Source organism: Ranitomeya imitator, chromosome 1, assembly GCF_032444005.1.
Source record: "Ranitomeya imitator isolate aRanImi1 chromosome 1, aRanImi1.pri, whole genome shotgun sequence".
NCBI lineage: Eukaryota > Metazoa > Chordata > Amphibia > Anura > Dendrobatidae > Ranitomeya > Ranitomeya imitator.
This window is the reverse complement of record NC_091282.1, coordinates 179,455,518-179,471,976: the sequence shown is the minus strand read 5'-3', so window position 1 is coordinate 179,471,976 and position 16,459 is coordinate 179,455,518. Positions and strand designations below refer to the sequence as shown.

General features: G+C 42.5%; 1 protein-coding gene across 2 annotated transcripts in view; it reads left to right on the top strand.

The window, feature by feature from the left end:
• The window catches only part of PJA2 (praja ring finger ubiquitin ligase 2), an 85,380-nt gene that overhangs the window by 28,258 nt on the left and 40,663 nt on the right, over window positions 1-16,459 (top strand). The window contains exon 2 of one of the 2 annotated variants that reach the window (XM_069752607.1): window positions 4,343-4,543. The exons of the other annotated variant lie outside the window; for it this stretch is intronic. Coding sequence (XP_069608708.1) covers window positions 4,345-4,543 — 199 coding nt within the window. The 5' untranslated portion in view covers window positions 4,343-4,344. The remainder of the gene's footprint in view (window positions 1-4,342; window positions 4,544-16,459) is intronic. 2 annotated transcript variants of the gene reach the window in all.

The window sequence follows — 16,459 nt, the reverse complement described above, 5'->3', positions numbered from 1 at the left end:
ATGGATGCCCTCAAATCTGATCTACCGTATATACTCGAGTATAAGCTGACCCGAGTATAAGCCAACCCCCCTAATTTTGCCACAAAAAACTGGGAAAACTTATTGACTCGAGTATAAGCCTAGGGTGGAAATGCAGCATTTACCGGTGAATTTCAAAAATAAAAATAGATGCTCCATAATGTTCATTATGGCCCCATAGCTGCCATATAGTGCTCTGCACCGTTCATTATTGCCCCATAGCTGCCATATAGTGCTCTGCACCGTTCATTATTGCCTCATAGCTGTGCCATATAGTGCTCTGCACCGTTCATTATTGCCCCATAGCTGTGCCATATAGTGCTCTGCACCGTTCAGTATTGCCCCATAGCTGTGCCATATAGTGCTCTGCACCGTTCATTATTGCCTCATAGCTGTGCCATATAGTGCTCTGCACCGTTCATTATTGCCCCATAGCTGTGCCATATAAAGTTGTGCCATTGCTGCTGCAATAAAAAAAAATGCCATACTCACCTCTCTTGCTTGCAGCTCCTCAGCGTCCCGTCCTGGCGTCTCTCTGCACTGACTGATCAGGCAGAGGGCGCCGCGCACACTATATGCGTCATCGTGCCCTCTGACCTGAACAGTCAGAGCAAGAGGACGCGAAGACAGAGCGGCGCCCGGCGGGGGGAACGCGGACAGGTGAATATTACATACTTACCTGCTCCCGGCATCCCGCTCCCTCTGCCTGTCACAGGGTCTCCGGGTGCAGCAGCCTCTTCCTCTATCAGCGGTCACCGGCACCGCTGATTAGATAAATGAATATGCGGCTCCACCCCTATGGGAAGTGGAGCCGCATATTCATTTCTCTAATCAGCGGTCCCACGTGACCGCTGAACAGGGGAAGAGCTGCAGCACCGAAGACCGTGTGACAGGCAGAGGGAGCGTCAGGACCGCCGGGACTAGGTGAGTATGCCTCAGCACCCTCACCCGCCAACCCTGCCGCCCACCGTGACTCGAGTATAAGCCGAGAGGGGCACTTTCAGCCCAAAATCTTGGGCTGAAAATCTCGGCTTATACTCGAGTATATACGGTAATTATTTTGAGAGCAGAGAACAACCTCTCTACACTAACGTGGGTTGGTGGCAAAGCAGTAACCACTCGGGCATCATCTGACAATGTCAGGATACAGAGGAATCGCTTGTTGCACTGTTATTTTTGATAAACGGTCAAATTTCTCAATTTCTTTTAGTACACATGAAAAATTCTGCTGAAATGTACTGGCTGTGTTCTTTGATGGGGATGATTCTTCTATGCGGGAACGCTTTGCACGGTCCTTGTGATCCAAATATTTTTCTAAATTAAATTCATCAGTTGATGAGGGTGAAGATGTGGCAGGACGACCAGATTCTTCTTGTTCCTCCTGACTGTTTCATCCTTACTGCTATTTCAAACAGAGCTTCTTTTCCTTTAGTTAGCTGTTGATCATCTAGAAGAATCCGATGCATTGGGTCTACATAAACAGCTGCCAAAAGAATGTTATTTTGTAATAGTAGCTCCTCTCTCCATTTCATTGATGTAGCAATGCCACTTGCAAGCTGTGAGTAGCAGCTGTGAGATGCTTGGAAGATGCACACCAAACATCTAGTCTAGAGGAGGAGCTTTACTACTAAGAATTTGCAACACATTTTCACTTAGAGTTTCATACATTGTAAGTAGGGGGGTTGGGGCAGCATGAGGTTAACCAAGTATAAGATTAGATAAGGGCAGTGGAGAACAGTGACACACAGAGTCATTTCTTACTTCTTATCTACAGCAGAACTGCTTATCACTGTTGTTCATAGTTTGATAGAACATATATTTGAGTAATATTTATAAAATTCATATGAAAGTTCAATTATGAAATATACATTTTTTTTAAAGCTGGAGTCTGAGTCGGTACATTTCTACTGACTCCGACTCCACGACTCCGACTCCACAGCCCTGGAGAAAACAATGTCAGAATCACCGGGATCCGTTGAAGCGTTCCAGAGTTACAACCTCATAAAGGGACAGTGGTCAGAATTGTAAAAATTGGCCCGGTCATTAACGTGCAAACCACCCTTGGGGGTAAAGGGATGGGCAGCACGGTGGTGCAGTGGTTAGCACAGCAGCCTTGCAGCGCTGGAGTCCTGGGTTCAAACCCCACCAAGAGTTTGTATGTTCTCTCCGTGTTTGCGTGGTTTTCCTCCGGGTACTCGGTTTCCTCCCACATTCCAAAGACATACTGATAGGGAATTTAGATTGTGAGCCCCAATGGGGACAGCGATGATAATGTGTGCAACCTGTAAAGCGCTGCGGAATATGTTAGCGCTATATAAAAATAAAGATTATTTATTTAATTTTTTTTTTTTTTAAATATACATATTTGGTATTGCTGCATTCGTGAATGGCCGATTTATTAAAATATAAAATTAATCTGGTCAATTGATGGTGTAAGGGAAAAAAACATATACTTTTTTTTTTTGCTACTGCGACATTGCAATAGAATACAATAAAAGCCAATCAAAAACCTTGTATCTACCCCAAAATGATATCCGTATAAACATCGGCTCAGGGTGCAAAAAATAAGCCCTCACACAGTCAGGGTATGTGCACACGTCAGGATTTCTTGCAGAATTTTCCTGAAGAAAACCTGAAATTTTCTGCAAGAATTCCGCTTTTTTTTTTCTGCGTTTTTTTTTCCCGTTTTTTTTTTCCGTTTTTTTTAGCATTTTGCAAGTGAAATTAGCTTGCAGAATGCTAAAGTTTACCAAGCGATCTGTAGCATCGCTTGGAAAACTGACTGACAGGTTGGTCACACTTGTCAAACATAGTGTTTGACAAGTGTGACCAACTTTTTACTATAGATGCAGCCTATGCAGCATCAAAAGTAAAAGATAGAATGTTTAAAAATAATTTTAAAAAATGGTTATACTCACCTGCAGACAGCCGATCTCCTCAGCGTCGTCCGTTTCTATAGATGGTGTGTGTGTGTGCAGGACCTTCGATGACGTCGCGGTCACGTGAGCGGTCACATGACCAATCACAAGACGGCGACGTCATCGCAGGTCCTTCACACACACCATGTACAGGAATGGAAGCGGCAGCATGCACCGCTGAGAGGCGGGAAGACTCCTGGGCCATCGAAGGTGAGTATATCACTATTTTTTATTTTAATTCTTTTTTTTTTTTACCACCCTGGGTACCAACCGCACATAATCTGCTTACTTCCCGCATGGTGTGCACAGCCCATGTGGAAAGTAAGCAGATCAATGCATTCCTAGGTGTGCGGAATCCCCGCAATGCCGCAAATTTAATGAACATTTTGCTTTATTTTCCGCAATGCGATTTTTTTTTTTTTTTTTTTTTTTTTTAAATTTATTTATTTATTTTTTCGCGGGAAAAAAATGCAACATTTGCACAAGAAATGCGGAATACACTGTAAATAATAGGAGGCATATGTAAGCGTTTTTTTTGTGTTTTTTCCGCGTTTTTATAGCAAAAAAAAAAACGCGAAAAATACTGAACGTGTGCACATGGCCTCACACAGCCCCAGATCCCTAAAATTGATGAAAGCATTGTGGGTGTCAGAAAATCGCAACACAAGTAAAGTGGTTTTTTCTTTTGTGTTTTTTTGTTTTGTTTTGTTTTTTACAAATTTCCGAATCTTTTTTCACCACTTAGTTTTTTTCATGAAATATATTATCAGGTCAGCTTTACAATGTAGTCAACGTGGTAAATGACTTCGTCCCCAAGAAAAACAAATTGTAAAATTGTACTTTTTATTCAACGCATTTGGATTTTTTGTTACAACTTTCCAGTCCATCACATGATTAAAATGAGTGATGTTATTCAAAAATACAACTTGTCCCGCAAAAAAAGTCCTCATACTGCTATGTGGACTGAAAAAACAAAACATATGGCTCTTGGAAAAAGGAGACGAAAACATGGAAAATCACCCAGGGGGGAAGGGGTTAAGATGTCTAATCTGTTGCATAATTGGGCATTGATTTTTGTTCTCTAGTCTGGAAACTTGGAATGCAAAAACCTTCTTGTGTGGGTTTATCAACACCATGATGAAAGTGAATTTACTCAGTTGCATGCCTGTACCGCCAGGTCCTCTGAAGGCTGACTCGGTGGTCAAGTGCTCTTGGCTCACTGCAATAAGCACTTCCCATCTGAGAGCTCCTGAGTTACGGGTTTAGCGGGTTTGTGGTTGAATGCTATGGCAGTGTTAGGTTCTCAGTGAAAAGACTGCATAAAGAAAAAAATTCTGCAAACTAGTTAGTTGTATCCGTTTTCTCTACCTACAGATCTGCTTGATAACATAGTGATTTCTTTGCAGGAATGGGTCAGGAATCCTGTAAATCTTCCTGGCCTAAACCATCAGGTGGCTATCAGACAGTCACAGGGAGGCGATATGGAAGAAGACATGCTTATATCAGCTTTCGACCCGCCCTGGAAAGCCCACATCGAACTTCATCGCATCAGGGGAGAGAAATCGAGGGCCTGGAGTTGGACAGCGTGCAAATAGAGAAGGATTTAAGTGTGTGATATGTTATTCTTTATTGTTTGTGCTTTGTGATCTAATTGGTGGCAATGCAAATTGTATTTTAGTGTCTTAGTTTATTAGTTTGGAGTTTTAATGACCAGTTATAATGGGGAGGATTCCCAGAAGAGTGTTTTATGTGAGGAATAAGTAATTTTGTTTGAAGCCACGTAGCACTCCTGTTACCTGGTCAAGTCGCTAGTGTTTGCTTTTATTTTATTCCTGTTGCTTCCATAAGAATTTTTTTGTAATCTTTATTAAATCCAACATAGGTGCAGAGATATGGTCCTTTGTAACTAAATGTTGTTTTTTTTTTTTATGATCTTTACATGGTGTCTCACAGGATTCCCTAGGGGTGTGTATTTACACGGGTCTTCCTTACTATTGTGGCAGCATTGCCCTGTTGAAAGACCATTAACTAAAAATGCCCATATCTTTGAAAACTGTATGGTGGATTTAAAAAGGGGTAAAAAAAACTTAATCAGTGGGAGTTACATAAGAGCAAAAACTTGCTATTAAGACCTTATGGTTGTTCCTCTTTAACATCCCATGGATCCCAAGAATCGGATGATTATAGAACACACCTCCGGTATAGAGCATAGTTAGTAGAAAAATACTAAATGCACTGCTAACGTAGTTTTTTTTTTTCTCTCTTATTTTTTGGTCAGTGGCATTGGTATTTTTCAAGTAGTTTATTATGTTTTTCTTCCACTGTTCATCATTAATATGTTCCTAACAGCATAAATGGGCAAAATTGCAAAGTGCTTGTAAAAACAAGGCAAATTGCTAATTTACTTGCTATTAAAAATACCCTGTTCTCAAAAATTTAGTTTTTGTTTACTGCTCAAATGCTGTTACTAGAGATGAGCGAGTGTACTCGTTGCTTGGGTGGTCTCCAAGTATTTATGACTGCTCGGAGATTTAGTTTTCATCACTGTAGCTGAATGATTTACAGCTAGTAGCCAGCCTAAGTACGTGTGGGGGTTGACTGGTTGCTAGTGAATCCCCACATGTAATCAAGCTGGCTAGTAGCTGTAAATCATTCAGCTGCCGCCATGAAAACTAAATCTCTGAGCAGTCATAAATACTCGGAGGTTACCCGAGCATGCTCGGGAAAACTGCAACGAGTACACTCGCTCATCACTAGCTGTTACCAGTCTTTTTTTCTGTGGTAGGTCTAAGGCCGGCGTCACACACAGCGTAAAACAATACGGTCCGTATATTACGGCCGTAATACGCTGAAAAGTCCCGAAAAAAGTGGTCCGTAGCTCCTCCGTAGGCAGGGTGTGTCAGCGTTTTTTGCGCATGGCATCCTCCGTATGTAATCCGTATGGCATCCGTACTGCGTGGTTTTCTCGCAGGCTAGCAAAACCAACATACCGCTATAGAAGTGATCCATGTGTCCCAAAAAGAAAAGAAAATATATATATATACTGTCTATATATATATATATATATATATATATATATATATATATATATATATATATATATATATATATATATATATATATATAATGTCAGTAGACACATATATTAGAGAGAAAAGCCGGTAATTCAGTGCGGTGTACAGTAAAATCACACTGACAGCCTACAGTAGAATAGGTAGAATAAATGTGTACACATAGAATAGGTATATATATATATATCAGTGAGACACATATATGTATATATATTAATATTTATTCCAGCGCTAGACAGCTTGAAAGCCGGTAATTCAATTACCGGCTTTTTCCTTCTCCTTCCTAAAACCCGACATGATTTGAGACATGGTTTACATACAGTAAACCATGTCTTCTCTCCATTTTTTTTGCAGATTCCACACTACTAATGTCAGTAGTGTGTATCTGCAAAATTTGGCCGTTCTAGCTCTTAAAATAAAGGGTTAAATGGCGGAAAAAATTGGCGTGGGCTCCCGCGCAATTTTCTCCGCCAGAGTAGTAAAGCCAGTGACTGAGGGCAGATATTAATAGCCTGGAGAGGGTCCACGGTTATTGGCCCCCCCCCTGGCTAAAAATATCTGCCCCCAGCCACCCCAGAAAAGGCACATCTGGAAGATGCGCCTATTCTGGCACTTGGCCACTCTCTTCCCATTCCCGTGTAGCGGTGGGATATGGGGTAATGAAGGGTTAATGCCACCTTGCTATTGTAAGGTGACATTAAGCCTAATTAATAATGGAGAGGCGTCAATTATGACACCTATCCATTATTAATCCAATACTAGTAAAGGGTTAAATAAAACACAAACACATTTTTTAAAATTATTTTAATGAAATAAAAACAATGGTTGTTGCAGTATTTTATTCAACGCCCAATCCAGTCACTGAAGACCCTCGTTCTGTGAGTAAAAAAACATAATAAACCAACAATATACTTACCCTCCGCAGATCTGTAACGTCCAACGATGTAAATCCTTCTGAAGGGGTTAAAACATTTTGCAGCAAGGAGCTGTGCTAATGCAGGCTGCTCCTCGCTGCAAAACCCCAGGGAATGAGGCTAAAAATAGATCAATGATATATATTTAGCTTCATTTGCGGTGAGGCGCCCTCTGCTGGCTGTTCATAGATCGTGGGAAATTACCTAGAAAGCTCCCTGGCTGTTCATAGATCGTGGGAAATTACCTAGAAAGCTCCCTGGCTTTCTAGGTAATTTCCCACGATCTATGAACAGCCAGCAGAGGGCGCCTCACCGCAAATGAAGCTAAATATATATCATTGATCTATTTCTCACAAGGAAAAAGTGTAACTATGTGGCCCAGTGAATAAAATATTGACATTTTGGTTCTATGGCCAGGAAACTCCCCAGATCTCATTGAGAACCTGTGGACAATCCTCAAAAAAGTGAGTTCACAAATATAAACACAGAAATTTCGTTAACTCCAAGGACTGATTAGGCAAAAAATGGGTTCCCATCAGTCAGTATTTGGCACAGATGCTGAAATCCAGCATGCCAAGATGAAGTTAAAGGGAACCTGTCACCCCGTTTTTTCAGATTGAGCTATAAATACTGTTAAATAGGGCCTGCGAGTTTGCATCTCGGCTTTGGGAAAATGGCCGACGCGATCTCTTGTGCGCACGCGCGGCATCCCGCGGCCATTTTCCTGAAGCCCCGTGCAGCAGAGCACTCCATCTGCGCACGCGCGGCCCCAGGAAGATGGCCGCCCCCACCGATGAAAGGGATGACAGCGCAGATCGCGCGCTGTGTCTTCACGTGGGCGCAGGGAATTCGGACCTTGGACATGCGCACACCACTACGCCACCAACGGAAAGCTGGGGAAGAAAAGAGCGCTGTGAACACGCCCACTCGACCTGACCAGCCTGATTGACAGGCGAAAACGGCGACTTTGGTAATGTATTTCTCAGCATACATGGGGAATCAGGGTACACTACATACACTATAGTAATGCACAGCGCAGGCCCTATTTAACAGTATTTATAGCTCAATCTGAAAAAACGGGGTGACAGGTTCCCTTTAAGTTTTGAAAAATACAGGTCAACACTAAATATTGAGACCCTGATTCATTATTGCTGTTTAGACACTTTTCTGGGATAATATTCTCCTTATTAGTAGCTGTAGTATTTGCGCCTTATTATCTGTACTTTTTGCAACACTTTTTTGTCTATTTTGTTTTCCTTTTTCTTCAATTTTGTTTATCCAGATGACTTTATGGCAAAAATTGAAGCTGGCAAGTTTAGGCAGGCTGCTGTGGGAATGAAGAGCCTTGAGATTCCAAAACTGTTTTTATTAATACCAACGAGTTTCTGCATCAGACTGGCGCCTTTCTCAAGGTATAAAAACTTAAATTCGTGGAGTGCAGCCAGCTTAAATGTGCCAGCTTCCGTTTTTGAAATTATACTTCTGCAAAAAAAACCTTTCCTCCAACCACTAGGCAGCAGCAGCGACTTTCGACGCCTGTTATAGGTGTTGTGCCTGCAAACAACACCTGTAGGCCGGGGTCAAACTTGCAACTGCAATGTGGAAACTCGCGCCTAAATACCCGGCACTGCCGCCTACACTCGTGACCGGAGTGTGTGGCTGCATAGAAATACATGCAGCTGCACACTCCTGTGCTGAGTGCCGGCAGCTGTGCCGGGTATTGAGGCAAGAGACTTGCAGTTGCAAGTGTGACTCCGGCCTTAGGTGAGTGCTACCAGCGATTATACCTATCCCTTACCAGACGGCATTGCCCTATTTTGTGTGCCCTTCTGTCCCTCTCCAAAACTTCTCTATCAAGATGATTTAGATTTATCTATTTTTTTAATTAATTTTTTTTTTTTTTGTGCAAACGCCCCACTTCCCAGAGTAAGGATGCTGGAGGAGTTTTTAATTTGCCGTATTGTTAAAGGATTTGCAAATTTTGATAAGAAGTTTAAAAAAAAAAAAAAAAAAAAAAAAAAAAGCCGGTTAAAAAACAAAAAAGAAATAATCATGAACCACATTCACCATTTTGAAGGATTTGGTGCATAAGATGTAAAACAAAAAGTAACATTAGTGTTTCGCAGAGATGTATTTTTCAAAAGTTTAAAACCTTATGAAATGCTCGTAATTGTGCTTCAGGAACATTTGACTTATAAAGATCTAAAAACACTGAAGGAGCAAACTTTGTGAAAACCCAAATTTGCAACAGTCTGAACTTTTGGCCACAACTGTAGGGTTCGATTCTGGTTCACAGCTTAGATCAATGGCTGTCATTGTCATGCAAGGAGCCTTTCTAAACAAACGGTGCTTTTTGTAGAAGCTCTGTTCCCAAGTAAATAAGGTGTCCAGTTCAGGAGAGAACCTTTTTTTATTATGATTATGACTAGATGGTGGCCCGACGCATCGGGTATTCTAGAGTATGTGTGTAGTTTATTTATGAAGTTTTCAGACTAATGCAATTTATACACAGGATTCGGCCGGCCGCGACCAATTAGCGAAGCGTGGTTCAAATTCCGCGCCAATTCGCGGGCGGACTGTGCCTGTCGCTGATTGGTCACGCCCGCCCGCGAACAATCAGTGAAGCCAGGGCCGGCTCCAGGTTTTTGAGGGCCCCGGGCGAAAGCGTCTCAGTGGGCCCCCCTCTTTAACACATACCACGATTCATGATGCACAGATACAGCAGAAAAATATACCACAGCCAAGTAGCGTATAACACAGCCCATGTAGTCTAGAACGCAGGCCACGTAGTATATTGCCCAGCCACGTAGTATATAGCACAGCCCATATAGTATATAGCACAGAGATGTAATATACAACACAGCCCACGTAGTATATAGCAATGTGGGCACCATATCCCTGTTAAAATAAAAATTAATAAAAAATAATTAAAATGGTTATATACTCACCATCCGTCGGCCCCCCGGATCCAGCCCAGGCGTTTACCGATGCTCCTCGCGACGCTCCGGTCCCAAGAGTGCATTGCGGTCTCGCGAAATGATGACGTAGCGGTCTCGCTAGACCACTACGACGTCATCTCGCGAGACCGCAACGTCATCTCGCGAGACCGCAATGCATGGACCGGTCACCAGAGCGTCGCGAGGAGCGGGAAAGGCCTGGGCTGCATCCGGGGGGCCGATGGAGGGTGAGTATATAATGATTCTTTATTATTTTAACATTAGATATTTTTACTATTGATGCTGCGTAGGCAGCATCAATAGTAAAAAGTTGGGCGCACAGGGTTAATAGCAGCGTTAACGGAGTGCGTTACACCGCGGTGTAACGCAGCCATTAATCCTGTGTGAGCGCTGACTGGAGGGGAGTATGGAGGGGGCACTAACTGCAGGGGAGTATGGAGCGGCCATTTCACCGCCGGACTGTGCCCTTCGCTGATTGGTCGCGGCAAATCAGCGTCTTGGGATTTTCGTGACAGACAAACAGACAGACAAACAGACGGAAGTGCCCCTTAGACAATTATATAGTACTAGATGGTGGCCCGATTCTAACGCGTCGGGTATTCTAAAATATGTATGTATGTATGTATGAATATAGCAGCCATATAGTATATAGCAGAGGGCACGTAGTATATAGCAAATACTACGTGGCCTGTGCTATATACTATGTGGCTGCTATATACATACATATTGTAGAATACCCGATGCGTTAATACAGGCCACGCAGTATAAAACAGTGGCCACGCAGTATATTACACAGCCCAAACAATATATAACACAGCCCACATACTATATAACACAACCCACGCAGTATATAACACAGGGCACGTAGTATATAGCACAGCCCACGCAGTATATAACACTGCCCATGTAGTATAAAGCAGCCACGTGGTATATAACACTGCCCCACGCAGTGTGGGCACCATATCCCTGTTAAAAAAAAAATAATTTAAAATAAAAAATAGTTATATACTCACCCCTGGGATCCAGGGAAACTCTGGCCATGCGCGCGCGGCTGCCGCCATCTTCCATTCCCAGGATGAATTGTGAAATTACCCAGATGACTTAGCGGTCTCGCGAGACTGCTAAGTCTTCTGGGTAATTTCGCAATGCATCTCTGGGAATGAAGATGGCGGCCTGCGCGAGCACATTGTCTGACGACGGAAGGTGAGAATAGCAGGTTTTTTGCTTTTTTATTTTTATCATTATATCTTTTTACTATTGATGCTGCATAGGCAGCATCAATAGTAAAACAGTTGGGGACACACAGGGTTAATAGCAGCGGTAACGGAGTGCGGAACCCGCGGCCCGTTACCGCTGGCATTAACCCTGTGTGAGCGGTGACTGGAGGGGATTATGGAGCGGGCGCCGGTCACTGACTGCAGAGGAGTAGGGGAGGGACTAATCGGACTGTGCCCATCGCTGATTGGTCGCGGCAGCCATGACAGGCAGCTGGCGAGACCAATCAGCGACGCGGGTTTTCCGTTACGAAGTTGCTGACAGAAAGACGGAAGTACCCCTTAGACAATTATATAGATATAGATTATGATTATTAATATTGTTCAAGGTTTCCCAAACTCTAGTCTTCACATCCCTCCCACCCCCAACAGATCTTATTCTTAAGAAGGCACACTTCTCTCACCTGTGCAATACTAGGGAAGTTTTTAAATGTGATCAGACGATGGGGGGGTCTTGAAGACTGGAGTTCTAGAAACTTGGTTGTACTGTAGATGGTTTCTCTGTGTAATCCAACCTAACGGTTACAACTCTGGAGGCATTTGTCTTGAGGTGGCCATGCACATTATATAACTGTTACCTGAGTGACTGTTCATCTGACATATATTCTGACTCCACCAAGCTTTCCTTTGTTCTCTATGGTGAGAGGAGTAAATTGCTGCTAGAATAATCTGGAAGTGGTTTAATTTAATTTACAACCTCCCAATTCTTAACCCCCTCCCCTCCAATATAATCTACCAAGGAACAGCCGGAGGCTCACATACATGAGATCCTTGGCTGGGCCTGCCAAAAGCGGTTGGTTGGGCCAACTTTTATCAAATGCGACAAGGGTCCTTTATTAGTTTAATTCCTGCACATATAGATGGAGACATGAGCTGTTACCTGTCCTTGGTTTACAGCACAATATACTTTTGTATTTGGACTATTTTTCAGAGGTTGAGTGTTTTGTGTTCCTATAATTTTTTATAACTAGTTTATGATGAAAGTGAACATGTAAAAGATTATATTCATGTTTCCATCCAGATGAAAGACTAGTGGCTTAGATATTCCTCCCTGAGAGTCCTCAATGACTTTTATTATCTGATGCATCTCCAAGAGGAAAATAGCGCTTGTGGAAGCCACGTCGTTTAAATATTAGATTTCATTCTCCTGCAGAAAGAATTGCTGATAGTGACAGGATTGTAAATGTACAGATGAGGAATACTTGCCTTGACTGACACTAACTCACCTGGGAATATGAGCTTACACTTCAAAAGGCTGACTGCCTGCAAGGGCATAAAATTGAACTTCTCAGTTCTTGCAAAATTGTGGAATTACAGAAAGTTTAACTTCTTTATAATGAAAAATATGAACTTTTCTATTGCTCTGCGCCTGCTTTTGTCCTGTAATTTTAATTTTGGCAGATGTACGAAAATGATGAATCCAGTGAGGGCTATTGCTGGTTTACAATTATGCTTATAGATTAATTTGGCATCAGTTCATTCTAACAACATTTATGAAGCTTAAAGGGAACTACACCAGACCCCACAAAAAGAGGAAAGCGTTGGCCTGATTATATTTAGCAGAATCAATCCATTTATAAAACATTCCAAACATTGAGTAGCACAGGTCCAAAGCAGGGATGTTAAGCTTAAATACACAGAGAGCCAAAATTTAAAACTTGGACAAAGTCGTGAGCCACCCTTGATAATTGATAAAAAAAAAAAAAATAAATAAAAAAGTTACAATTGAAGTTTTTTTTTCTTATCAAATATAACAATGAATATTTTCCTATGAAAACAAACTCAAAGGGGTTGTCCCACGACAAAGTACATTTTAAATAATAGATCTTGGAATAAAATATCAAAAATGGGGAGTACTGTAATATGTTATGTAAAAGCATATGGCCCAATGGCCTAACGTAAAGGGAACCTGTCACCCTCCCCCCAGGCGTTTGTAACTAAAAGAGCCATCTTGTGCAGCACTAATGCTGCATTCTGACAAGGTGGCTCTTTGCAGAAATAATCAGTTTTGAATTTGGTCCCTCATACCTGTGAAATCGTCAGGGAAGGCAGGTCTTTCCCCCCTCATCCAAATGCCTGCCTGCCATCACTCTGCGAGAAGGGTGCCACCTTCTCAGCGTTATTCAGTTGTCCAGGCGCCTGCGCGGTAATATTCAGCCTTGGGCATGCGCAGTTCGCGCTGCCCGACAACTGACAACACTTGACGTCTTGTACTGCGCATGCCCTAGGCAGAATATGACTGTGCAGGCACCTAGACAACTGAATAACGCAGAGAAGGTGGCGCCCTTCTCGCAGAGTGACGGCTGGGAGGCGTTTGGATGAGGGGGGAAAGACCGAAACGTTGCCACGCCATTTGAGCAATTAAGTCCACTTTTTTTCATTTTTTGTGTGCTGTATTCCTTTTTTTATCTTTATTTCTAAGAGCCATTTGAACAGTGGTTGGGGAAGCTTTGCACATTTTCAAGATGGTATCTGATGCTGTTCCAATTTTTTCACTATATACAGTCATGGCCAAAAGTATTGACACCCCTGTAATTCTGTCTGGTAATACTCATTTTCTTCTTGAAAATGATTGCAATCACAAATTCTTTGGTATTATTATCTTCATTTAATTTGTCTTAAATGAAAAAACACAAAAGAGAATGAAGCAAAAAGCAAAACATTGATCATTTCACACAAAACTCCAAAAATGGGCCAGACAAAAGTATTGGCACCCTCAGCCTAATACTTGGTTGCACAACCTTTAGCCAAAATAACTGCGACCAACCGCTTCCGTTAACCATCAATGAGCTTCTTACAATGCTCTGCTGGAATTTTAGACCATTCTTCGTTGGCAAACTGCTCCAGGTCCCTGATATTTGAAGGGTCCTTCTCCAAACTGCCCTTTTTAGATCTCTCCACAGGTGTTCTATGGGATTCAGGTCTGGACTCATTGCTGCCACCTTTAGAAGTCTCCAGTGCTTTCTCTCAAACCATTTTCTAGTGCTTTTTGAAGCGTGTTTTGGGTCATTGTCCTGCTGGAAGACCCATGACCTCTGAGGGAGACCCAGCTTTCTCACACTGGGTCCTACATTATGCTGCAAAATTTGTTGGTAGTTTTCAGACTTCATAATGCCATGCACACGGTCAAGCAGCCCAGTGCCAGAGGCAGCAAAGCAACCCCAAAACATCAGGGAACCTCGGCCATGTTTGACTGTACGGATCGTGTTCTTTTCTTTGAATGCATCTTTTTTTCTCATGTAAACTCTATGTTGATGCCTTTGCCCAAAAAGCTCTACTTTTGTCTCATCTGACCAGAGAACATTCTTCCGAAACGTTTTAGGCTTTTTCAGGTAAGTTTTGGCAAACTCCAGCCTGGCTTTTTTATGTCTCAGGGTAAGAAGTGGGGTCTTCCTAGGTCTCCTACCATACAGTCCCTTTTCATTCAGACGCCGACGGATAGTACGGGTTGACACTGTTGTACCCTCGGACTGCAGGGCAGCTTGAACTTGTTTGGATGTTAGTCGAGGTTCTTTATCCAACATCCGCACAATCTTGCGTTGAAATCTCTTGTCAACTTTTCTTTTCCGTACACATGTAGGGAGGTTAGCCACAGTGCCATGGGCTTTAAACTTTTCATGACACTGCGCACGGTAGACACAGGAACATTCAGGTCTTTGGAGATGGACTTGTAGCCTTGAGATTGCTCATGCTTCCTCACAATTTGGTTTCTCAAGTCCTCAGACAGTTCTTTGGTCTTCTTTCTTTTCTCCATGCTCAATGTGGTACACACAAGGACACAGGATAGAGGTTGAGTCAACTTTAATCCATGTCAACTGGCTGCAAGTGTGATTTAGTTATTGCCAACACCTGTTAGGTGCCACAGGTAAGTTACAGGTGCTGTTAGTTACACAAATTAGAGAAGCATCACATGATTTTTCGAACAGTGCCAATACATTTGTCCACCCCCTTTTTTATGTTTGGTGTGGAATTATAGCCAATTTGGCTTTAGGACAATTCTTTTTGTGTTTTTTCATTTAAGACAAATTAAATGAAGATAATAATACCAAATAATTTGTGTTTGCAATCATTTTCAGGAAGAAACTGAGTATTATCTGACAGAATTGCAGGAGTGTCAATACTTTTAGCCATGACTGTGTGTGTGTGTGTGTGTGTGTGTGTGTGTGTGTGTGTATATATATATGTATATATACATATATATTATAATATAATTTTTTTTTGTTGAATGCTTCTATAGCCTCCGTGGCAGACTAGAAGCTGCAGTTTTCCGATTACCTCTGCTACACACAGGTGATAATCAGATCGTCTCTGTGTAGCAGAAATGCTCAATGCCATGAGCGCCGACCTCAAGGTGGCGCTCTTAGCAGTCCGATTAAGACAAAAGTAGAGGTCTGCAGGAGACCTCTGATTGTCATGCCACCGATGGGTGAGATTTCCGGCACACTTCCAGTAAGCGTGAGTTAAATGCCTCTGTCAGAGATTGAAGGTGGCATTTAAGAGGTTAACAGCCGTGGGTGGATCGTGATTCCTCCCTCGGCTGTTAGGCTACTTTCACACTAGCGTTGTTTGCTGTATGTCGCAATGCATCATTTTGGAGAAAAAACGCATCCTGCAAATGTGCTTGCACGATGCGTTTTTTCTCCATAGACTTGCATTAGCGACGCATTGCAACGTGCGACGGATGCGTCGTGTTTTGGCACACCGTCGGCACAAAAAAAGTTACATGTAACTTTTTTGTGCGTCGAGTCCGCCATTTCCGACCGCGCATGCACGGCCGGAACTCCGCCCCCTCCTCCCCGAACATTACAATGGGGCAGCGGATGCGTTGTAAAATTGCATCCGCTGCCCCGTTGTTCATTATTTTCGCAGTTTGCATCGCTACTTCGGGCAGAAGCATGGCGGCGGCCCCGTACCGACGCTAGTGTGAAAGTAGCCTTAGAGGCACATGTTAGCTGTTCAAAACAGCTGACTTATGCTGGGAATGATGTGGGCTCAGCACCGGAGCCCACATCAGAGGGGGAGACAGGACATGCATGGTGCAGGTCGTGAACGGATTAATTTTTTTTTTTTTTTTTTTTTTTTTAAGTATGATTAATGGGAGAAGATTTTTTTTTTTTTTTTTCTTTCCCTTTTTTTTTTTTGCTTGTCCCACCAGGGGACTAGGCTATGTGACCATTGTTATGAATAATGGATCCAGTTGGATGAACACATAGGTGGGCTACGCTTTTGACGTAAGTCCGTCCTTTAGAAATTATGAAAAGAATAAGCTAAATTTTTTTTTTTTTTTTCACTTGTTAAAGGCGTTGA